At 37.8% G+C, this 24,560-nt stretch overlaps 8 protein-coding genes across 8 annotated transcripts; 5 read left to right on the forward strand and 3 right to left on the reverse strand.

Moving 5' to 3' along the window:
- Positions 1-83: 83 nt before the first annotated feature.
- PKNH_1117300 (adenylosuccinate synthetase, putative) lies at positions 84-1,662 on the reverse strand (the record flags this gene model as incomplete). Its single annotated transcript, XM_002261313.1, has 2 exons — positions 84-316; positions 582-1,662. The coding sequence occupies 2 exons, from the start codon at positions 1,660-1,662 to the stop codon at positions 84-86; spliced, it is 1,314 nt and encodes a 437-aa protein (XP_002261349.1).
- A 3,184-nt stretch (positions 1,663-4,846) lies between these two features.
- PKNH_1117400 (V-type proton ATPase 21 kDa proteolipid subunit, putative) lies at positions 4,847-6,207 on the forward strand (the record flags this gene model as incomplete). The annotated part of the gene is made up of 5 exons (XM_002261314.1): positions 4,847-4,950; positions 5,192-5,292; positions 5,431-5,611; positions 5,927-6,030; positions 6,152-6,207. 5 exons carry the CDS (start codon positions 4,847-4,849, stop codon positions 6,205-6,207), a joined length of 546 nt encoding a protein of 181 aa, XP_002261350.1.
- Positions 6,208-8,253: 2,046 nt separating this feature from the next.
- PKNH_1117500 (large subunit rRNA methyltransferase, putative) lies at positions 8,254-11,496 on the forward strand (the record flags this gene model as incomplete). Its single annotated transcript, XM_002261315.1, has 2 exons — positions 8,254-11,065; positions 11,279-11,496. 2 exons carry the CDS (start codon positions 8,254-8,256, stop codon positions 11,494-11,496), a joined length of 3,030 nt encoding a protein of 1,009 aa, XP_002261351.1.
- A 1,292-nt stretch (positions 11,497-12,788) lies between these two features.
- On the forward strand, positions 12,789-15,191 carry PKNH_1117600 (phosphoinositide phosphatase SAC1, putative; the record flags this gene model as incomplete). Its single annotated transcript, XM_002261316.1, has 1 exon — positions 12,789-15,191. The coding sequence occupies one exon, from the start codon at positions 12,789-12,791 to the stop codon at positions 15,189-15,191; it is 2,403 nt and encodes an 800-aa protein (XP_002261352.1).
- Positions 15,192-16,218: 1,027 nt separating this feature from the next.
- PKNH_1117700 (conserved Plasmodium protein, unknown function) lies at positions 16,219-17,307 on the forward strand (the record flags this gene model as incomplete). The annotated part of the gene is made up of 1 exon (XM_002261317.1): positions 16,219-17,307. The coding sequence occupies one exon, from the start codon at positions 16,219-16,221 to the stop codon at positions 17,305-17,307; it is 1,089 nt and encodes a 362-aa protein (XP_002261353.1).
- Positions 17,308-18,802: 1,495 nt separating this feature from the next.
- Positions 18,803-20,113, reverse strand: PKNH_1117800 (proteasome subunit alpha type-7, putative; the record flags this gene model as incomplete). The annotated part of the gene is made up of 4 exons (XM_002261318.1): positions 18,803-18,853; positions 19,105-19,194; positions 19,366-19,692; positions 19,856-20,113. The coding sequence occupies 4 exons, from the start codon at positions 20,111-20,113 to the stop codon at positions 18,803-18,805; spliced, it is 726 nt and encodes a 241-aa protein (XP_002261354.1).
- Positions 20,114-22,062: 1,949 nt separating this feature from the next.
- PKNH_1117900 (proteasome subunit alpha type-4, putative) lies at positions 22,063-22,950 on the forward strand (the record flags this gene model as incomplete). Its single annotated transcript, XM_002261319.1, has 2 exons — positions 22,063-22,593; positions 22,741-22,950. 2 exons carry the CDS (start codon positions 22,063-22,065, stop codon positions 22,948-22,950), a joined length of 741 nt encoding a protein of 246 aa, XP_002261355.1.
- A 701-nt stretch (positions 22,951-23,651) lies between these two features.
- PKNH_1118000 (uncharacterized protein) lies at positions 23,652-24,155 on the reverse strand (the record flags this gene model as incomplete). Its single annotated transcript, XM_002261320.1, has 1 exon — positions 23,652-24,155. The coding sequence occupies one exon, from the start codon at positions 24,153-24,155 to the stop codon at positions 23,652-23,654; it is 504 nt and encodes a 167-aa protein (XP_002261356.1).
- Between the last annotated feature and the right edge of the window lie 405 nt (positions 24,156-24,560).

Here is a 24,560-nt window from a genome sequence, read left to right on the forward strand (position 1 = left end):
ATTGGCCTACTGGTCTTACCACATTTGCAGCTCCCACTGATCACCCCTTTCCACCGCGACGGAGACAGACTATCCCCCTCCACTCACTTCTTCGTAATGGTATTATTCCGGTTGGGTCCGACTCCAATCCACACGATCGGAGAGTCAACATACTTTTCTATCGCCAAGACGTATTTTTGAGCATTCTCGGGTAGTTCTTCAAACGTTTGGCAGTTGGATATATCTTCCTCCCACCCTTGGAATTGTTCATACACAGGTTCGTAGTTCTCCGGCGCATCCTCGTCTACGGGGTAGCATCCCTTTTGCAGTAGTTCGCCTATCCAAACGGGAGAGGAAAAAGGAAAAAAAAAAAAAAAAAAAAAATATATATATATATATATATATATATATATATATATATATAACAAAATAAGCCGTGTGCATAACTACAAAGCGATTCATTTATTTTTACAGAAAACGAATAAAAACATTGGTGTGGACTACATATATGTGTGGAAAAATATTTCTCTTCCCAGGAACTGACTGCTCATATGACAAGGTTAGTCATACATGCAAAATGTCGTACACCCCCTGAGACTCACCTGTACCCTTGCTGCGATAACCGACGCAGAGCAAAATTTCCTTCAGGCCGGACAGAACATCCAACTTAGTCAAATTTATAATATCAATAGAGTTGATACATTTTACGTATAGTAACATGGGAATGTCTAACCATCCACATCTTCTGGGTCTCTTAGTTGTGGTACCATATTCGTGACCCTTTTCCCGTAAATAAGCTCCAATTTCATTATTCAGTTCTGTCATAAAGGGGCCACAACCAACCCTCGTTAAGTAACTCTTAACTACCCCTATGGTCAAATTTAACTTCTTGTGATTTATACCGAGACCTGAGAAAATACCTCCAACAGTTGTGCAGCTGCTTGTTACGTAAGGATAAGTACCAAAGTCTATGTCTAGCATAGCGGCATTAGCTCCCTCTATTAAAATATTCTTCTTTTCATTGAGTCGATTATTCATGAAAGAGATTACATCTATGATCCTATCCTTTAATAATAAATGGTACTTGTAAAAGGATTCCAATTCTTCTTCTTTGTTATAATCCTTTATATCGTAAAGTTCCATTAAATTATCTATCAGTTTTAAATACAGGTTTTTAAAATGCTCAAAATTTTTTAATGATCCAAGTCGTATGCCTACTCTGGAGACCTTGGTTGAATAACATGGGCCGATCCCTCTCTTGGTCGTGCCTATCTGTTTTCCTTCTTTCAATTTTCTGTTCTCTTGGATCGAGTCAATCGTCTGATGAATATCGAATAGAATGTGTGACTTATCCGACAGGTACAATCTTTCTATTATATTTCCTCCAATTGAGTTTATCTCATTTATTAGGGACTTTAGATGAACCACCATTCCGTTTCCCAAGACGCAGATATTATTTTCGTATAGAATTCCACATGGCAATAAATGCAGTGCGTACTTTTTATCATTCACAGAGATTGTGTGTCCTGCGTTGGCTCCTCCATTAAACCTGCATGTAATGTCTGAGTGCTTGGACAGAATGTCGATGATCTTCCCCTTTCCTTCGTCTCCCCACTGCGAACCCAGGATCGCCACCACATTTCCCTGGCTGAGATTTTGTATGTCGTGCTCGAAGATGTTCATCTTAGGGGTGCGTCTGTTAACTGATTACGCGCTTACGCGGTTAGTTGTTACGTTGATAGGTTGTTTTATTGCGTTACGCAGCTATGCCGCTACACCGCTGCGGTGTGGAGATGGCTTAAGGCTCCCACTCTTTTACCTAGAGATGTCGATTCTACTCGCCTCACGGGGAAAAGCAATTCAGAACGTTTCGCCTGTAGAAAAAGTAATTATTCCTTCTAGCTGCACAAAATAATCAGGGGGAGAAAAAGGATCTACTTGTTGGATAGTTCCTTCATTGTACTATCAAGTTCAACTTATCTTTGCATTCGAAAACTTCCGCACTCCAAAAAAAAAAAAAAAAAAAAAAAAAAAAAAAACGCTCCTTTTGGTTACCTAAATTGTACACTCACTGCGTGAATAACTGTTTCAAGTTCGCCCCTTTAGTTTATTCTTCCATTCGTTTCTATTTTATGTGATACTATATACGCGCAAACATGTTAAAATTGGGAAAAAGAAAAGAAAAAAAAAATAATAATAATAATATATAAAATATTGTCGCAATTCCGTTAGTGCTAATTTAGTTTCTTATTTTAATATGTGCATCCGTAGGAGATATGCAAAAGGGGAGAAAAAATATAGGGAAAGGAATTTCTTTTTTTTTTTTTTTTTTTTCGTCATTGTCAGTTTTTTCAATCAGTTGCGCTGCTTCCGTACTTAGTATACATAAATGTCGTTAAAAATAAATTCAAATTGCGGGGGCTTCTTCCAAAGCGATGAGTAAACATTTGGAGGGACATGCACAGCGGTATTCATATTTAGGATTAACGCAAAATGATACATGCGAAATGTTCATTAGATGGTATCCATACGATGGGGGAAAAAACATGTAGAGTTACACATCAGACAAAGAAGGGTGTTCTTTTCCTGATGAAAGCGAAGCAATGAGAATTCTATTCGAGACATGAATTTTTAAGTAATTATTTTTTTTCTGTTTTTATATTTTATATGGATTTATGCAAGGAGTGTTTTTTTTTTTTTCCCCCTCTTATGTGATATCTCATTTTGTATGCCTTCACAAAATGGTGGGTCACAACGTGGTACATTTAAACGGATTCCTTTACCGTATCTCCCTATAAGAATGACACAGGGGAGATAATCGCTCTCCTGTTTTTCGGCTTTAATGGGTTATTTAGTTAAGCCGCTCCACCCCTCAAATGATACACTTTGTGGAAACCGAAATGAAAATAAACGAATCAAGAACCTTAAATGGTGTTGTTGTGATGTACACACTCGGAGGTCCCACATAATTATGCACACACAAAAGAAAAGTTGGTTTACAATTTGCTTTCTTTTTTTTAAAAAAAAAAAAAAAAAAAAACGATCCACACAATATGCGTAGCTGTTTTTATAAGTCAACATTTATCTCATCGGGGAAAACCTGACCGGATAATGTGTGTCATTACAATTTCTTTTTTCTGAAACATTTGTTTCTTTTGGCTTATTCGTGAACTGAGCATAGAAGTTGCTGCTTATGGGGGCTTCAAACGGTTAGCAAAATGTTTCCGTTCTCTTTAGAGAAAGGAGGACATTGGGTCATCTTATGTGTTGTGCACATCGTTTTGCCCATTTCCTTTTCCTTTCCTTTTTATTTTTTTTTTTTTGAAAATGGGCTAAGAAGAGCACACTCTTGAGAGACCTACGAATGAGTATTTGTTCCATTTTCCCCCTTTCAGCCTTTTGTCCATCATCCGTTTTTCACACAATAACACACATTGGGTACGCATGGATGTATACATATAGACGTGCACCTAGGTTACATTTCGTCCTTCGCAGCAGCCACACTTGGCATAGCAACAAATAAAGTTCTTTTCTTTTTCTCTCTTTTAAGCAACTACGGATACGCTTTTCATTTGGTTGCTTTTTCCACGTGGAAGTTGGCTTCATCTTTCCGCAATTTTTCCCTCCAAGTGCACAGCGCATACACTCATTCGCGAATTAGCGCATTGGTGCATTTGCATATGATCACAAGAGCATTCCTTCTGCTGTCCATATTTATGTGTACACCATAATCCTCCCCCTCAGGCGCATCACTTTTGCTTGCCATTTGTCTTCCCCCTTGGAAGAACAGTCCGTCTGTTTCCTCCGGAAAAAACAAATGTTCGCTCAGCATATGGTCTGATAAAAGGGGAGAAAGGAACTGGGGGGGGGGGGGAGGGGAGGGACGAAAAGTGGCAGCAGTTACGGCAGCAGTTTGACAACAATTTTGTGGCAATTTTTTGCTGCTATTTTTCAGCAAAGCAACTGCCGCGCGTCAAAACGCAACAACGAACTCGCTCATTCTCCGTGTGATCAAATTTTATCCCACAGATTGACAAGGAGAGAAGCAAATTAAAAAACAAACATAAGAAAAAAAAAAGAAAAGAAAAGAAAAAAAGTCGAAGGAGCGATAAGTTAAGTGAAATGTTTCACGTTTGTAAAAATGCATACCTTTCCAAATTCCCTTTTTTTTTTTTTTTTTTTTTTCCCCTTTTTGACTCAAAAATTTTTCGCAAGTTGGGATTAAAAAAAAAAAAAAAAAAAAAAAAGGAAAAAAAAAATTACACTTCTTTGCGAATACGAATATACTCATAAAACTTTCGCTTAATATGTCATGCATGGATTGATGAAAAGCACATGGGAAGAAAAGTGCTACAAATAAGCGGAAGAGAAAAAAGGAAAGCGCATTGGCTACTGTTACTTTCAAACGATGCATATCCCCCCTCGAGCCGCACAACATACGTACACAGATATGCCATACAAGTGTTTATAAAAACAGAAGCAAAAAAAAACGTATACTCGTACATGTAGCTGTGCGCATGGTGTGACACTTTGAAGTAGTAAAGCAGTATTATTTGGTAGAAATCTTAAAACAGAGGAGCAGGCTTTACACGGCATAAAGCGAGGGTAACCCATCCAAGGACGCCTTTTACATATATATATTTACAGATCACCTAAACGTGGAACGCATTTCTGCGCAAAAAGGAAATATTCAAAATCTGTCATACCCAAAGAGGAAATTAGGCTCATTTGGTTATGGACATTTGTGTCGTCCCATTTGTTAGCCTGAAAAGATAAAAAAAAAATAAATAATTCGTATACCCACCTTCGCAGTTAATGTAATCTCAAGTGAAAACAAAACAACCCCAATTAAGAAGACCTTTCAAATATGTATAACTCGTGGTTTGAAATCATTCGGTCCATTTCGCCCTACAACTGGGCTATGCTGGGCATTGCAATGGCCCTATTCCTCTCCATCATTGGCGCAGCATGGTACACACAAATTAGAAAAAGCTACATAAAAAGAAAATAAAATGAAATACCTCAAGTAGCGCCATCATATATTGCATCATTACGCGGAGGGGCTAACGCAATTGGTGCTACTGTCGTCATTGCCATGGCTAGGCCATTCTGTTCCTCATGTGGAAACGTGCCAAGTGAACTTCTATATGGCAGCCACAACGCGTGCCCAATCCATTAATCCCGTTTTCTTCACCCTTTCATTCAACCGCAGGGGAATATTCGTATGCGGGACGAGCATTGTAGGAGCCTCAGTGAAGTCCCCACGTATCATTTCGAAAAATTTGATTTCCATTATATTTTGTGAAGCACTAGGTAAGGAACGCGGCGTTGCATGGGAGGCCACCCGGACGAACAGTCGATTGAACTGTCGATTGAATAGCGCAGTGACTACTTTTAAGGCGATACATTAAGGCGCTGTCCACCGTGCACCTCTTCCCACATCCTGCGCAGGCATGTATGGAGTCATCACCGCAGTTTTTCTTCAAATTAAGTTTAGCGGACTCAACAAGGAAGTGCACGCCCCACTGGTGCTAACAACCAAGACGGATGCACTTATTATGAACACTATCAGAGGGGGATGGGCCCTGTTTGCAAGTGGTCTAACGGCGGGTCTATCCAACCTCGTTTCTGGGTAAGCAAACAGAAAAAAGGGGGGAAGCTACAAAATAGCTCTACAACAGGAAGGCAAAAAAAAAAAAAAAAAAAAAAAAACGAATGCACTATAGCATTAAATTGAGCTAATTCGAGAGATAGAATAAACTGTGTTTTCCTTAACGCACAGAGGGGGCACCTATAGGTGCGGCTTTGTGAATCTCTCCTATATATACCACTTATGGTGTAACATATAATCGTGGTACATATAATTAGCCGTTTAAGTTACTGCGTGCGTTCACCTCTACGCTTATTTACTTTTTTTTTTTTTTTTTTTTTTTTTTTTTTTGTGCAGCGTTTCCGTAGGAATAACGGGCAGCTCATGTGCCTTGGGAGATGCACACAATTCGGATCTGTTCGTTCGAATGCTGATGATTGAAATATGCGCTAGCGTTATAGGTTCGTTTCGTCTTTCGCATAATCAAATGAGAGAATATGACTGTTGTTTTGACAATATTGTTGTGTGCATATTTTAATGTTCACCAAAAATATGTTATTTCATTTTATTTTTCTTTTTTAGGGCTGTACGGATTAATCGTGGCAATTGTGTCCATCGGGGATATTCAACTGACTTAAGCAGTTCCGAGGAATATTTTGTTACTTTTTATTTTTACATTTTTTAAATTGTTTTTGTTTTTATGATCGATGATAACTGCATTGCACAATTAGCGCCTTTTATTTTCTCTCATTATTTGCCCCATCTTAGCTGCCCATTTTAGTAATCTTTTTTGGTCTACCGTTTTTCCTTTTTGAAGTTGCACCAATAATCCCCTGTTGTTCCTTTTTTTTTTTTTTTTTTTATCACACGCAATTGTACAAGCTTCAAGCTGCAGTGCATCTGTATGTATGCGTCTGTAAGTGTGCATGATAACGTGCCTACGCATACGCATATGTGCTCTTAGATAGATTTACCCATGCGTGCATCTTTTTCTCCCAACTTTTTGATCTCTACGGTATTTTACCCGGTTTGAAGTTTCTGCGCAGTTTATGCTCATCACATTGCTGGCACAATATTTATGGGTCATGTACCTACCGGATGAAAATTTAATGGAGGTATTTCACTCCTTTCTCCCTCATTCCAAAGAAGCAAAAATTTGTGTATACATTTTAGCAAACAAACGAAAATCTCCATTTGGCAGTCACAACGAATGTCTTTTTTTTTCTTTTTAAATTTAAGAAAAATAACCCCCCCCCGTGAAAAATACGAACGGGAAAGATTTTCAGAATTTATGGCTTCGTGTCCATTGTTTTCTATCAATCCACGTGATTATGCATATATAGGGGAAGGTTGCCCCAAGAGATCTCAATTTTTGCAGCTTTTCGCTAACATACAGAAAAAATCGGAATAACATCCCCTGTAGAGGTGCCTCCACTATCCCCATTTTAAAATAAAAGTTATATTCGGACAACGCTGCAAAATTAGTCCAACTATGGGGGGAAAAACAACGGAGACACATGCGTCACTGATGTATTTTCACTTTAGTATGCATACTTTTTTTTTTTTTTTTTGAATGTTCCCCAAACGGGTTTCCTTTGTATATTTGAAAGGCACAATTTTCCACATTATTTACGCTGTTAAGTTCGGTGGCTAACTTCAGAATTGATAAAAAAAAAAAAAAATTCCCCTCCTTATATAATACCATACAAATGGGGAAACGTTGAAAAGGAGGGGAACATATGGGATTCAAAATTAATCAGTATATAAGAGACAAGGCGAAAAAGCTGACACAAAAAAATAGTGTCCCCAAGGGCGCAGAAGGATGACGAAAAATTGGGCACAGTTAGCCAAAAGGTAATAATACCAAAAAAAAAAAAAAAAAAAAAAAAAAAAAAAAAGGCGTCACATTGTGGGGGGAGGGGAAAAAAAGTATGCTGAGCAGAACGAGGCGTAAACATATCTGACGACAGCTGCGCGAAATTTTTCGGAGCAACAGAATTATTTTACGTCATTTTTGGAGGCAGCAAATAAAATGAGCATATAATAATATCTACTACGAAAATGCGCTGCCTGGTAGCCAAAACGGAAAAAAAAAAAAAAAAAAAAAAAAAAAAAAATACTTTATGCTCTATAAATTAACACCACATATTTCTAAAAATGAAGACGTTATTTTTTTTCTGCAGCAACAAATATATCTTTTCCCCTGCCTAAATTTTTTCAATAAAAAAAAAAAAAAAAAAGTGCATACGTTTTCCATAAATGGTCGCAACTTCGAGTTGGTATATGCTTTGTTTTGCAGGAAAAGAAGGCTATGTTATTTTTCCCCTTAATAGGGATAATATACCTGTAAACGTGGATCAAACTAGCTCGGTGATACAAACATGTGGCTGCCTTCTGAATGACACTTATTCCCCCCAAATCCATACAGAAAAAAAGAGCTGGTAAAATAGTTCTCCTTAGTGACCTTTTTTAAAGGTTTGTTAGCCGAATAGGATTTTCGCTTGAGGGGGAGAAAAAAATTTTACTTCGCGACGGAAGCACAAAAGAAGAAGGATATTTTCCCAACTATCCCAACAACATCCCCGTTCAATTCGTGAATATATATCTGCATTGCCATATAGCGGGGTTAGCGCGAAGAACTGCCACAGGCGTGAACGAACCCAGAAAAGCCGAGCAACGAAAAAATGGGAAAGAAAAAGAAAGTCGGGAAGGAGAGAATTGACAAGTACTACAAATTAGCCAAGTCGGCCGGGTACAGAGCGAGATCGGCATTTAAGCTAATTCAAATAGCCCAAAAGTACAACATTTTTAAAGATGCGAATATACTAATAGATTTGTGTGCAGCACCGGGAGGATGGTTGCAAGTGGCATATAAAAATATGAAAAGGAGCAGTACCATTATAGGAGTAGATTTAGTGCCCATCAGAAAAATAGATAATAATGTCATTACGTTGAAATGTGATATAACTACAAGTGCCTGTGTTAAACAGATAAAAAATATAATTAAAAACGAAAAGGCTGATGTTATCCTAAATGATGGAGCCCCCAATGTAGGAACAACATATTCATATGACAGCTTTAATCAAAATGTGCTTGTCCTTAATAGTATTAAAATAGCCAACCTTTTTCTAAAGAAAAAAGGGATCTTTATTACCAAAGTTTTTCGAAATGAAGAATACGTGTCCCTAATATGGGTTATGGAGAAATTGTTTGGCCAAGTCAAACATATAAAACCAAGAAGTAGTAGAGAAATATCCTCCGAAATTTATCTAGTCGGTTTGAATTTTTTAAGCACTAAGGTGGATAAGAAGTTGTTTGATTATAACTACGTTTTTAGTGAACAGTTTAAACAGGATTCCAATAAGATAGTCACAAACGATGCGAGTGACAACGACCTTTTTACCGATTCTAGTGATAATGAGAAGGAAAACCAAAAAAAAAACAAAAAAAAAAAGGGATTGTCAACCATTTTAAAAGAAAAGAAAAAGAAAAATAGACAGGGATATGAAGTCGGGGATGATTATCGTGTCACAGATATATGCAACTTTATCCATAGTGATAATTATGTTGATTTACTCATCAAGACAAACAAATTCACCTTCGATAGGGACTACCTCACTTCGGAAGATCCTTTGGTTAGGAATACTTATACTGCCATTTATAAAAACCCCAGCACCACGCAGGAAATTCTGCAGCTCTGTAAGGATCTTAAGGTTCTGGGCAAGTCAGACTTGTTTCAACTCATCAAGTGGAGGTACAAAGTTAAGAAGGGCATCGCAAGTGTGGACGCAGAAGCCCAATCGAGCCAAGCCGTAGACGCAGAAGAGAAAACCAGTCAGGAGTTGGCACCCGTGAAGGAAGACACACCCATTAAGGAAACACAAACGAGCACCACAAAAGCTTCGCTCCAGGATGACGAACTGAGTGGTTCCTCCGATGCCGACTCGGAAAAAGACGAAATAAACGAATTCTCCACCCAAATGGAAAAAAAAAATAAAAAGGAACAAAAAAAAAAGGAAAAAAAATTGAAAAAAGAATTAGAGAAAAGAAAAATGAATAAATCTTTCAAGCCAGATTATGACGAAAATGAAATTCATTTCAACAAAAATATGTTAAAGTTGCTGGATAAGCAGTCTTTCGAGGATCACCTGAACGTACTAAGTGGAAGTAAAAATAACGACAGGTTGGAAATTAACCAAGAAAATGATTCGTCCAGCGAGAAGGAGGACAATGAAGAGTTGAACGATATAAATGAATCCCCAATGGACCGAATAGAATACCTTGTCAATTTGGATTATGAAAAGCAAAAAATGAAGGAAAAGAAAATGAACGAAGAGAAAAGCAACGAGAAATTGACCAGGAGAAAAAGAGCAATGGATTACAAGAATGAAGAGTTGATGAAAATCCAGAAAATCATGGAGTTGAAAAATGAAGAATTAATGATGAAGAGGAAATTGCATGAGTACCTCAGTGATGACGAGGATGACACGGATGACGACGACGATGATGAAGAAGAAGGTGCGACTGATGAAGGAAGCGACACTTCTAAGGGATGCCCTCACCCCGGAAAACGCGGCAAGGGCGAAATGAAGAACGATGAAAAAAATGCTTACGCAGAGGCTCTTAAGCAAAATGAACACATACACAAAATGGTAGACAAGATAATTCGCTTAAGAAAGGATGTTAAAAGGGAAGAAGAAAAATCCAATGTAAATCGCTTTTTTGACCAAAAGATATTTTCCACAATATTTAATGAGATGGACGGTGAATTAAATGATAGTGGCATTGTGCAGGAGGGCCCCAAAGGTTCCGGAACCCCTAAAGGTGGCGATGAAGATGAAGATGACAACGACGGCGATGATGACGATATGGATGCTGACACAGTTGATGAGACAGGTGACGAAGAAAAGTTCAACGAAGTGGATGAGCGCCAATTGCCCAAGATCCCACTGCCAAACAAGCTAGCTAGAAAGGAGAGAAACAAACAATTAAGAGAAAAGTATGGGAACAACGAAGTAAAGATGAAGAACACCACCTTCTCAATTGTAAAAACGGATGAAGATGGACAAAGCAATGTAGGTGCATATTTTTCCAACTTAATTAAGGACGAAGATGAATTGGCATTCATAAAATGCATCGGAGAAAAATTAATTCATAAAAAAAGTAGAATGGATCTGATAGACGATTCATTCAATAGGCATTCTTATTTGGATGATGAAGACATGTTGCCCGAATGGTTTGTGGAAGAAGAAAAGAAATTTAGAAGGCCAGTTATCCCAATCGACAAATCCATCCTAAATCAATACAAGAGCAGTATTAACAAAATTACGAAAATGCCAATTAAGAAGGTGATCGAAGCAAAGATGCGAAACAAGAAGAGAGAAATTGCGAAAATGAAAAAACTTGAAGCAAAAATCGGAAAAATTGAAAAGGAAGAGGAAGACCCCTTCCTTAAGCACAAGGCCATTACAAATATATTGAAGAAGAACAAATCAGGTAAGTCCCCCTCTCGGCGTCCGAAGGATGACCAGATGTGTGCAGTTATTCTCCGTGCAGGTCTATACACGTCTGTCTGTATACGTTTTTAGCGCAACTGTTACACGTGTGCGACCTTACCCACATATGGGCTGTACGGGCGCATATCTACACGTTTACACCGTTACGATTCAATTTTTACACAATTTTGCTTTCCCAACCTTTCCTCTTTAGAAAAAAAACGAGAAAAATCATACGTTGTTTGTACCGGAAAAGGCTCCAAGGTGTCGAAGAAGAAAAACAAAAAGGGAGGTAGGACAATGGTTAAGTATGTCGACAAGAGGCTCAAAAAGGATAAGAAGGCGAAGAAGCGGGTAGAAAAGAAGAAAAAAAATATATCAAGACGCAAATACTCCAAATCGAGGCCTTTCAAATTTAAGCAGAAAAATTGAGAAACGTTACTTTATATATGTCTATAGGGCCCCTTCGTCATCTTCTAAGGCGGCGCAAACTTGTAGATAATTTTACGTAAAAATGTTTAAACCATTTGAAACCCATTTACCCCCCCCTCTGTTTGCACACTTTTTATGTGTGATGAAAAGAAAAAAAAAAAATTTGTTTCCTTTTTGGCTTGTTGTGTAACTTTATTTCATAAAACTATGCACAGTCATATATTATAACATTTTTTTTTTTTTTTTTTTTTTTGCCAAAATAGCCAAAATTGGTAAAAAAAAAAAAAAAAAAATAATAAGTACAAATTGGTTAAAAAAGTTATGACTTTGTTCATACGATAAAAGTAGAACAATGTGGTTGCAAAAAAAAGAAAAAAAGGAAAAGGAAAAAGCTAGCTTCCTTCCCTTTTATTCTCCATTTTATGGTGAACGCACATTCGAACATATTTCCTCAATTCGAGGTGTAGTTGTAGTGAAACCTGGCAACTGCAAAAAAATGGTGTATGTTTTTAAACCGCCAACAAGGGGGACACCTAGGCAAATTCGCACATGTGCATATATACAAGTACAAACGTGCATACATTTCTGCAAACGCGAGGCACTTTCTGTACGCGGGGTGTGAGGATGCAAAGAAAACGCATACGCGTGTAAATACATACGATGCAATTATTTGTGCGCGCTTTTGACACAACTAAAGTGACGCAACTGTGCACACATCAAATAGGAAGAATCAACTATGCGGAGCATACGTCCCAGAGCATTTTCCTTTAGCGTTCGTTTATGTTTTTTTCCTACATGCTGAATTTGTCAAACTATAAATTGTTCGCAATACGTGTATATTCGTGGGGGAAAAAAAAAAAAAAAAAAAAAAAAAGGACAATAACAATAACAGTGAAAATGATGTGAAGTCAAGTTAAAAGAGCACGGTAACAAACTTTTCTTATGTACATGCGTGCACGCCCACGCTGTCACTGAGTGTTAAAAACCATTTTCGGGCAACTGAAAGAAAGTATAGATTGAGTAATAGTGCGAACAAGTGTACAAATATGTAACTGATAAGCACGTATGCAATGTGCGCAACTGCCCCCTTCACCACGTTTTCTACAGCATATAGAAACATGCATACGACCCGGGCACACCTATCCACATGTTAATATTCTTACCTCTTTGCCGAAAAATAGAAAAAAAAAATATAAATAAATAAAAGAGGTAAGCCGATTTAGAACTCTGAACTGATAACTTCAAGGGAGGGAAACTTCCAACATTTTAGCAAAAACGTAAACAAATTAAAAATGGCAAATGGTTCTGTTCTGCCGACTCAAAAGTACTATTTAGAGTCGCATGGGAATTATTTAAGCATAGTGAACGAAGAAAATCATGTGCGGAATATTTTAAAAATTAGCCATGATGAAGATGTACAAATAGTCAAGGAGAAGCAAAAAATTACAAGCAGTAATGAGAATAGCTGTACAGAAAATGAGAACAAAAAAAAGTTTCCCTTTTTTGGTTGCTTAGGAATACTTAAAGCGGACCATACCAATTTCCTAGTCATAGTTTCCGATGCAGAAATCGTTTCTTATTTGTTCAATCGAGCTATATATAGAGTAAAGAAAATTTCCTTTATCCAGCTGAACGATGAAGAGGAAAGTAAGGATAAGACAGCTAGCTATCACAATTATCAGTATGAAATATGCTGCCTCGGGAGCAACGCCGTTTTAACACCCCTAAATAGTAACCACAGGAAGGAAGGTAAAAAATTCTTCTGTAACAAAAAGATAAATACGCAAAATCATTTTGACAACATATTCCAATGGAGTAATTCCCTTTTTCAGAGCCCCACTGTCAAAAATACCGAATTCCGCAATAATAGCGAAACGTACATCCACAAACTTAAGAATTGCACATTGAAAAAAGATACATTAAAGACGATAGAGTATTTTTGGCATGCCTTTAATAAGGGCCCCTTTTACTTCTCCTATCACTATAATTTAACGGCGTCTCTGCAGAGGCATTACATAACTGAATCTGAAAAGGAGAAGAAGAGAGGAAAATCATCATCCCCGACGGTAGGTGGTGGACCAGAAGTTTATGCGGGTGACTGTAAATATCAGGGGAAAACGGAACCCATTTTCCACAAGCTTCAATTCAAGGAAATTAATCACGAGTATACATGGAACTGGAAATTGCTACACCAGTTTATTCCCATAGATGCATTTGAATTCGTGGTGTTCCTAATACATGGCTACATCAAATCAAATGTGTTTCATGTTCCTAATGGAAAACTAACATTGTATTTGATATCGAGGAAAAATAAAAACAGAAGTGGGGTAAGGTTTTGGTGTAGAGGCGGAAATGACAAGGGAGATGTAGCCAATTTTGTCGAAACAGAACAAATTTTAGTATGTAAAGATCCCCATAGGACAAAGATTTTTAGTTATGTTATTGTCAGGGGATCCATCCCTGTCCTCTGGAAACAACAGCCAACGCTAAGTATAAGGCCCAGAATACAAGTCTGCCAAGACATGCAGAAAAATGCGAAAACGTTAAATTTACATATGGAGAAATTGAAGAACACGTATGGAAAGATTTCCATCACAAATTTGAATAATAAAAAATTTGGCGAGAAGTATCTAGGACAGTGTTATGGGGCATGCTTGAAGGAGTGTAGCGTAGAGCACAACTACACCTGGTTTGATTTCCATAGCGAGTTTAAAAAATTGAATTATCAAAATTTGCACACATCGCTGAAAACGGTGATTGAGGACTTGAACGATTTTTCCTTTTTTTCCGTTTCGTTTCCGAGCGGAGTTAGGTACAATTTGGAGCACGGCGATGAAGTTCACGATAATATTTGCAGGGATGATTTTTCTTCCACTACTGCCAGTTCTTCACGCTTCACCTCCTGGTCATCAGCAAAAGTGGATACTTTCCAAAAGGGCGTTTTTCGAGTCAACTGCATTGATTGCCTGGACCGAACGAACGTATTCCAGAGCTTCCTAGCAAAGTACGTACTACACATGCAACTACTCACCATGGATATAAAGCTAGAGCAGGAAAACAAGTTCCCCTTTTACCTTTTTAAAAATGCGTATGATGAACTCTTGTATCGCCAGACTTGGATTCACAATGCAAACGCGATTAGCATTATATACAGTGGCGCAGGGGCACTAAAAAATGACATAACGAAAAATGGGAAGAGAACTATTGGGGGTTTGTTGCAAGATCTGTTACACATTGTGCAGAGATACATAAATAACAACTTCCTAGACGGCTACAATAATGACTGTATTCATTTAGCCACGAGCGAAAATTTGAAATATCAAAATGTTTTCAATATCCACAGGGGTAAGTACAACCAAATGATGAATGTAATTTTGGAGTTCATGGTAATTTTTACGACAGCTGCGTGTACTAGTCCTGTACAGAAATTGTTAAAGGGGGTTTATTTCTTATCGCACAACATTACCTCCACCACCATTTCGCAGTGTATTCATTACGCGTTTTTCCTCATGCGTAGAAATTTTCATTTGTTTTTATTTCCCTACAATCAAGCTAAGTATTTCCATTTTATTTCACTCCTGGCAAAAGCGTCGGGGATTTTGTCTACCTCCTTTTTAATTTTCGTCTTTTTTTGTGTGTATGTATTTACTCAAAGACGGCGCGTGATCTCGTCGCCCAAGCTGGGCACCGATTAGCGGGCAAAAAAAAAAAAAGGTTATAATGATAGTAATTTTTTTTTTTTTTTTTTTTTTTTTTTTTTTTTTTTTTATACATATATTGATTGCTATGAAGTGGAATTAGGGTAGCCTGGTTCAGCGTCCCTGCCACCTAGACGTAATTTGTTTCGTATTTCCTTTTTTCCAATCGTACGTTGCTTGCCAATGCGTTGAAAATCATTTGAACAACTCCTACGTAGCATGTTAAACTATGTCTGCGTGTTATATGCAGATGGAGCAAAAGTTTGTATTTAACTCAATGGTGGAAAATTTTGTCAAACCATTGGGGACTTAGGGTGGGTGTTCTTTTAGCTGTGTTCCTTTAAAAATGATTTCGCCTCGAGGTGAGTTATTCACATGTGAACAGTGGCTCCTCAATATGTTTACATTCTCGCATGTGTGTACTTATTTATTCCTATACATGTGCAGAGTAGAGCACGACATACATGTATAGCTTCTGTGAACGAGCGCTTCGTTAAGATAGCATCTCTTCCAGTTGATGCAATCTCAAAGAAGATCCTTTTCGTTGTCCTAGCACCAACTTGAGTAATACTTGTGCTAAATAAACATTGGCAATTTTGACACACAAAAAATCGTTATTTTATTATTTTATTTTATTTTTTTTTTTTTTATTTCCGGTGAATTCAACTATTTCCTCGTTTAGGAAAATTTTCATCTCGCTTCGTGTGACTCTGAGCAATTTTGCGTTCCTTGCGGTTTGTGACGCGGGGCGAGGTGAACACAACATGGGAACACCTTGCAAATGAGCAAAAAGGCAACGCACAATTTAGGGGCGCAAAAAATTCATGAATCGTTAAGCAAGGCAGGAAAAAAAAAAAAAAAAAAAAAAAAAAAAATGAGATTCACTGAGAGGTGAAGAAAATAACACAAGCACAAATAAAGGAGCCTAAGGAAGAAATAGAATGAGTAAAAATGGGAACAGAATAAAGTGAAAAAAAAACATACCACATTATACACTCCATCCGTACAGTTACAATGCCATAAAATGAAAAATATAAATCACAGACAACATTTCTGGGAAAGTACTTCTGTCAATAATAACAGTTACAACAATCCTGAAAATTTAAACACACTGCAAAAGGCATCCAACCAGAAAGGACCCAGAAAAGGTAACACTCATCACGTACTAAGCAAAAACATAAAGGATAACAAAATTGGTATTGCTGGAATTACCACAGAGGTGAATAGGGCGGGGAAAAATCCAATTTTAAACTGCAGAACTGTTACAGGTGAAAAGTTCAGTGGAGAAAAAAAAAAGAATAACCAAAAGGTGAAAAACGAAACGTTCAATTGGAGAATCACTACTGACACAAGAAGAAACAACGCCAAAAGTGATACACTTGTTCCACATAAGAAATATGGAGAACGGAAAAAATTATTGGAGAAAAGGGAATGCCATCTGAATAGGGAGTCAACAAAATTTCAAGAAAAAACAGACATTGAAAATGACGCTAGCTGTTTCTCCAATTTGATCACTTTTGATGATCAGCCAACCGTCAGTGAGAAAATTCCCATCAAAAACAATCCCCAGCATGGCACACACAGGGATGTACTCAGGAAGGATTTCCTGGAAAATTCGTTAAAGAATATTCATTTCGATATTCACTTGGATCTTCACGCGGGAATTCGAGGAATCCACACGGAGACTGTTCCTGAGGGGCGTGCTTCCTGTAATGGCATCAGGGATAGCACCAAAGATGACAACAGGAAAACCAAACATGGTCCAAGTGGAAATACAAGGGATGGGGAGAACCCCCCCCATGACAATAATACCGGGAATATGAATTTCGAAAAATTGAACAAGGAAGAAAATGCCGAAAAGGAACTACTACTGGAGCATATAAAGAGGCTGGAGTATCAAAACAATATATTCCTCAACAATCTGTTAAATGTGTACTATGTCTGTATGGACTACATCAAAATGCAGGACGAGAAAATAAAAAAAAATGAAGAAATCATCCTTTTCCAGAATAAAATTATAAATGATTTAAAGGCAAATGAACACTTTGAGGACACCACAGGTATGAGTAATGACATAACTATTAACTGTAAAAATGATGACTCAGACTTGTGAAGTGGTATCCCCTTTTGTTTCAGTTAAAATGTGAATTATAATGCGGTTAATTTTTCTTCATAATGGACGAGGCCGTTCATCCCTTATTGCCCTATTTGTGCATTTTTTTTTTTTTTCATTAATAAAATTTGAGGCAGTCACTATGTGCAACACCATGTTGTGAATGGCACAAAAAAGGGAATAAACTAATAACGGAGCTGTGGTAATATTGAAGTAGCGGGAGGAAGACACACAGTCAGGTATATGTAGAGGGTTCCCTCTTTTTTTTTTTTTTTTTTTTTTTTTTTTTGTTTGCAGTGCTCTGTTTATTCTTACTTTTTTTCTATTTTTTCACTTTGCAATTTTTTTATTTTTTTCGTGGTTGAAAAAAATATGTAGACTATTCCTTTGGTGTCCCAACACGCTACTCTATTGGAGCCCTGTTCATTTGGTTCCCATTTCTGATTTCTCAAAAAATGTTCCGCGGCCTATGGTAATCTTTGAAAATGCATACCTACCAACTGTTGGAATGGAAAAATGCCTTGTTTGGTGGAATAGAAAGAGGGATACTGTGCTAACTGACTATATTGGTAATTTAGCCCTTCTTCACAACAGGGGCAACAACGAATCCTTCATAACGCGGTAAATGGATCCTCCTTGGGTATTCAGGAAGGTACATCAAACGCTTTATATATATATATATTTATTTATCCCCTTATAATATTTGACATGTAAGTCAGGCACATGTTCAACACAATCATATAAGGCAATCCCATTTTTATTCATTTATAAAAAGACCATTCAAGGTTTTTATGTACACACGGTTCCTTGACTAACATATTAAAAATGTTGTAAATTTTTTTTTTTTCCTACCTCCCTTCAGTGAGCGTCCTATTTATTTCTCCCCCTTTTGGATGTCCATTTGACTCTCCACTGTGTCATGTGTGAACTCAATATTTACGTTTAACCCCTACGTTTCGCGGAACGGATGAGGCAGTTTTGCCACTCGCATTTTTTTCGAGTTTTCATTTTCAAATTAAGCAGGGAAAACCTGTGCATAACCCATTTGGTGGACACCTGGTCTATACACCATTTTGCGAGAAGAATATATATATTGCGCGTTTACAGCTTTCTTTTTAATTAGCCGCTCGTGAGCCCAGTGGACAGACAGACGGAGGGAGGGGAAAAACTACCTCGTTTGCACACGCGTGTCGAAATAAAAATATATTTATAAGTTAATTAAAAAGTTCCACTTCATTTTTTCACAGTTCTTCAATTTAAAAATTGAGGATGCAGACCAAACGAGCGTTACGCACAACATCCTTCAAATATCCCTAGGTTAAAAAAAAAAAAAAAAATCTCTCCACGCACAAACACATGAATGTGTGTAGGCACAAGTATATGTGTGCATATCTACATATGTACGTGTAACATATATGTGCACATGGAAGTACACGTGGATATCCCCTGTGTACACTTGTACGAAACATAAAAAAATGAGAAGTCCTTGCCCAGCTTATTCATTCTGTGAATTCTTCTTCGTTCGCTCGTTGTCGATTACTTCAACCTGAAAAAGACAAAAAGGAGGAAATGGAAAGAATGTATAATTGGGGCAATATTTGCTGCTCCTCCTTTCGCCGTGTACGTACAAGGGATGTGAAGGAAAAATGGGATAGGTAAGTTAACGATAGCGCAGGGCACATATATATATTTTTTTTTTTATGGCAATCCTATATGCTATACATTCCCTTGTGCACATTTTTGGGCACACTTCTTGGCATATTCTTGGGGTCCGATACAGCCACTCTGCAAACTTACCAGTGCGTTTATTTGCTGTTCATCGATGAATCTTAACTCCTTCTCCGTCAGCAGGGCGACTTCTATATTTTTGCTGCTCAATTCAACGACCTATTTAGAAATAAAAAGCGCGAGAGATTAACAGAAGAATGTAGCATTGGGCAGAGTATCAACATGACAATTAATTAATCATGGATCTCTCCATTCGTAAGAAAAAAAAAAAAAAAAATTCTTCCTTTTCTTTCTTGACCGGACCAACATACTCATGTTCGCTGTGCTCACCTCAAATATGGCCTTCATGGCTAGGAGGAGGCAATCGTTCTGTTCCATATTTTCTTGGTAATTTTTTTCCAGAAATTCCTGCACAACTTTTGCGTTTTTTCCAATTGCCTGCGCTTTCCACGATGCATAAATACCGCTGGGCTCTGTTTGGTAAATGCATATTTCTTTGTTATTCTTAAATCCAGCGATTAACGTTGCTATTCCAAATGGTCTCACACCTCCTCTATGTGTAAACTTTTGCTGTACCTTCGCAACGTACTTGGCAATGTAGTCAACTGGCGCCGGTTCGTCCATGTTTAAAAAGTACCTTTGGCATTCCAGTCGTGTCTGAAGGGGGAAAAAAAAAAAAAAAAAAAAAAAGTAAAAATGTTGTATAAATGTTGTAAAAATGGTGTAAAAAAAGTGTGCAAAAATGCGAACATTTTGGCTAGCTGGAAAAAAAAAAAAAAAAAAAAAAAAAAAAAAACTTTGCACGTTGTGCCCAGTTCACCTTATTGACTAAAACTCTCGCATCGGCATTCAATCCCGCAAAGGCTAAACAATTGTGTTCGTCCAATTTGATCAACTTCTCGGTTGTTCTTGGATTTTGCAATTTGGGAATGTTCTTCTTTTCCACTGCCAAAACAGCGAAATTGGAACTTTTTATTGCCACTGCACAGCCTCCTTTCTTAACAGCCTCCAAGGCATGTTCTACTTGTAGCAGATGTCCATCAGGACTGAACACGGTTATGGCTCTATCATAACTCATTTTTATTTTCGAGCTACGTTAACTGAATTGTTATTTTGAATTCTTGCACAAGAGCCCCTACGAACAATATCAAAAAGGAAAAAAAAAAAATAAAATGCCGTTCCAAATGAATATGCAAATTTAAAGCGTGACGTAAATACATGTGCTACTTGTACATGGGTAGTTTCCCGTTGTCCACTTTGATATTTATTGTTGAAACGAGTGGAGTGGTGCAAAATACGCAAAAAGAGTCTGATGCAGGTGGTGTGTCCGACACACTTAAGCCACGAGGAGAAAAAAAAGAGTACGCACGTATATATGTGCACACGCAAGTGTGTGATGAATGAACAACACCAGTATTCTGTAGATGCTTCACAGTGTCACGCGAAACAGAACGGATTTCACTATGCATATATGCAACAGTATGAATATTGCTAACTCTACGCTCAAGACTTGGAAACAATTTAAGAAAGCACAAACATGTAAAGTGATTTAGGCTCAGTGAAGCACTCGTCTGGATGGCCACCAGATGAACACACAAGGATGCTCAGCACGAATATAATAAAACAAATTCACGTACACTCTTTTGTTCAATTTCTGTTCATCTGGTAGGGGCAAGAATTGTCACTACAAACATATAAGCGTGACTACACGCATACATATATGCATTCAAAGAATTACTGTTTTTATGTTATGCACGCATGGTATGCGCACATGTGAATATGATAGCTGAGCGTATATTCATCCTCTCATGTACTTACAGGACGAATGTATGCTTGGACTATCCACCTGGGGCATATATCTTGTACAGTCGGTTGGTGTATCACCTTCGATATTTTCTTACACCCTGGGGGATCCCCTTTGTGCGAATGAAATTTTGAGAATATTCAATTCAGGTGCGTCCCTAAATGTTCATATGATAGATTAAGTTTATATATGAATCCAGTGGGGATAAGAACTAAACTTTTGGAAGTGGCTCTTCGGAGAGGTCGCTACTTGGGAGAATCGCTACTGGGGGGAGTCACTCATGGAAGTCACTCACGTGGGAAATCATCATGTTAAGAGGTTACTCCTCGAAGCTGCCAATTTATTTTTCCTTTTTCCAATTCTAAAGAGCACTTTTTTTTTTTTTTTTTTTTTCTTGTTAAGCTCTTCGCAAAGCGGCATATGCACATGTATCAGTGGTGACACTGCGCGCAAGAGTGTACAGCACATTCCGGGCGATGCCCGTCGAGAGCCGTTCGCCGGGTAATGAGCCCCCACCCCCCTTTGGGTATGCACCTCTGCTGTGCCCCATGTGCCTTGTTTTTACCTTTCTTGAGGGATGTATTCCCACTTTGCGCTTCTCAGGCACCGCCACCTTTTGATACTCCCCGGGGGTAATATCCCCAACGCATATAGTATTATATTCGTAATTTTATAGCACATGTGACAGAAGCCATTTTGTACGTGCTCCATCTCTGCCAGAATTCTTCAAGCGCCTTCCCCCTATGGAGCGTGCAATAAGTGTGAAATAATACAAATTAGCATCGCCACCATAGCGCTGGTTTTGTTTTTCCTTTTTTTTATTAAGTACCAATCACTTCATCATAATTCCTCACCACACTTAAAGGTCGTAACTGAGTTACTCTCTCATATCTTGAGAGAAAGGGAAAAAAGTTGAAAGCCATATTCTTCTCATTCACCTTAAGCTGTATCGAAATTACTCTGGTTTATTTTTTCGTATTAACCATTTCATGCGCATAATTTTTCCGCACATTTACGACTATGCTTGCGTAATCAATCGTGTATTAGCACACACATATACTTCGTTGTTCAGTCCTTGAAAAACGATACAAGGAAGGGAATGTAACTTGGAGGCGGCCAAAACATCAAGTTGCTTCTCTCCCCAATCACAATACTCCAAACGATAGAGGGACACCCCTTCGCGCATAAATTCATTCATCACACGTAAACATCTTTGCTCAGGAATGGCCAGAAGATATGACAGCAGGACGACGACCTTCTCCCCAGAGGGTAGATTATACCAAGTAGAATATGCCCTAGAGGCAATAAATAATGCGAGCATAACAATTGGCATAATAACAAGCGAAGGAGTAATTCTGGGTGCGGACAAAGTGTTCATATCCAAATTAATAGATAAGGCAAATAATTTCGAAAAAATCTACAAAATTGACAAGCATATATTTTGTGGAGTAGCAGGATTAAATGCCGATGCGAACATCTTAATAAACCAGTCAAGACTCTACACACAAAGATATTTGTACAACTACAATGATGTGCAGCCTGTGTCTCAATTAGTTGTTCAGATTTGTGATATTAAGCAGAGTTATACACAGTATGGTGGGTTAAGACCCTATGGTGTTAGTTTTCTAATTGCAGGGTATGATGTAAAAGAGGGATACCAACTGTATCACACCGACCCAAGTGGGAACTATTCTGGATGGTTTGCTACAGCCATTGGCACTAATAACTTGACGGCAAGTTCCATTCTCAAGCAGGTAATGGATGAGTGTATTGTGAGCGTCTCTTCATTCGAATGTAAACCCGCAGACTTGTGCAATTTCTTAACGAATCGTTGCTTCCCTGCATTCATGTGTACATCCTCTTCTCATGTAATCCATTTTCCCATTTCTTTCCCCGCGAAGGAGTGGAAGAAGGACATGACTCTGCAGGATGGCCTATTGTTGGCCTTGAAAACGCTGGCCAAGAGCACAGATAGCGAGGTACCCAAGAGCGAAAAAATCGAGTTAGCTTACCTATCAAATAAGGATGGCGAATTGATACAGAAATATTTAACAGAAAAGGAAATAGCAGAATTGGTTAAAGTATACACAGAAAAGTATGTGAAAGAGTAAGTTCCATCAGAACAAGTGTTTTCCTTAATGGCGCCCTTCCGAAGTAGCCTCTGGTTTGTCCACGCGCTTGTTGAGAAGCTTCCCCCCAGTGAATTTAGCAATCGTTTTTACGTTATTCCCTCCATGTGGTGATACTTTTTTTTTTTTTTTTTTTTTTTTTTTTTACACCATTTTGTGTACCCTTTAAAAAGAAAAAAAAAGAAAAAAAAAACGCGCACAAAATAAAAAAAACGATGAATTCTTAACAATTTTTTTTTTTTTATGAAAATTCTGTTTTTCGTTCCACAGTTATTTTAAAAGGGGTCATATGTGTGTATACTATATATGTGTACGTTAAACATATGCACAAACATAGGCATATCAAACAGCCAAAATGAAATTAAAAAAAAAAAAAAAAAAAAAAAAATTGCGGTTTGGTCTGCATTCTTTAAAATTAAAAAAAAAAAAAAAAAAAAAAAAGCTTGCTGACCAAGGAATATTTTACCCCGCGCGCGGAGTGGTATATGATAGAAATTCTCTCTATTACTTTCGTTATGATTGGAACAATTTGGAACAACGTGCGTCATTGGAGTCTTGCCAATTTGGGGTATTCCTCATTTTATGTGTTTTTTAGAGGAGTGGGGATGCTTCATTCGGGTGTCTACAAGCATGCACATAAATAATTGCACATATGCACACACACATATTATGTGCTTACTTGCCTAACAACGAACGATCATCCCACAGCCGAGGAAGAAGCCAAAGCTAACAGCCCCACCAATGACTGAAACGGGGAAAATAAAAAGATTCTTATGTGCAAAGGAGGCATATAAACCTGTTAAACTTCCGAAGATTCCTCCAACCATGGTTCCCATCTTGACCCCCATTTTTACGCTCTCCAAACATGCCCTTGTCCGATGGCTCAAATTAAAATCAAATAAATTTTGTTTATCATCATAAAGAGAAGAATCGATAAAATTACTTTTTGTATATTTTGAAAAATCCTCATCATACTTATCACTCGCGGAGGTATCTTCCTTAAATTCAAACTTGGGGGGAGGGCTAAACCCCTTGAATTCGGTTACAGCAGGTTTTTCACTTTTTAGCGACTTGGGTTTTTCAGGCGCAGACGCAAGGTAATTTCCAAAGGGCGGGGGAGTAACATAATCATCGTACGCCGACTTTACCTTCTTCTCCTCGGGAGTTTTTTTCCAAAACCAGTTCATGTTGCTTGTTCATAATATTTATGGGCATATGGATTGGGCACAAAAATACGTACGTGCTTAAATACTTATGTGTATGCTTCTCTGATGAGCAAATTAGTCGCCCTACTCTTTACGCGTGCGCTTCCCCCGAGTTATGAATATAATAGAAGGTGGGGAGTGGAGAAATCTATATGCGTCCTCTTACAACGTTGCTCGGTAGTTATGCCTATAGCGAATATGTAGTGAGAAAAAACTTCTTTCCTTTTCTCTTCCTTTACGGAAAAACAAATGCATTTTTTTTAATTAATTATTTTGACATTTTTTCTCACTTAGTAGAGAAAAAAAGAAAAGCCTACATTTTTTTTTTTTATATTTTCGTGCCTTACACCGTCGTTTTTTTTTTTTTTTTTTTTTTTTTTTTGTAAA

The sequence above is a fragment of the Plasmodium knowlesi genome (assembly GCF_000006355.2).
Source record: "Plasmodium knowlesi strain H genome assembly, chromosome: 11".
In the NCBI taxonomy this organism is placed as follows: Eukaryota; Apicomplexa; class Aconoidasida; order Haemosporida; family Plasmodiidae; genus Plasmodium; species Plasmodium knowlesi.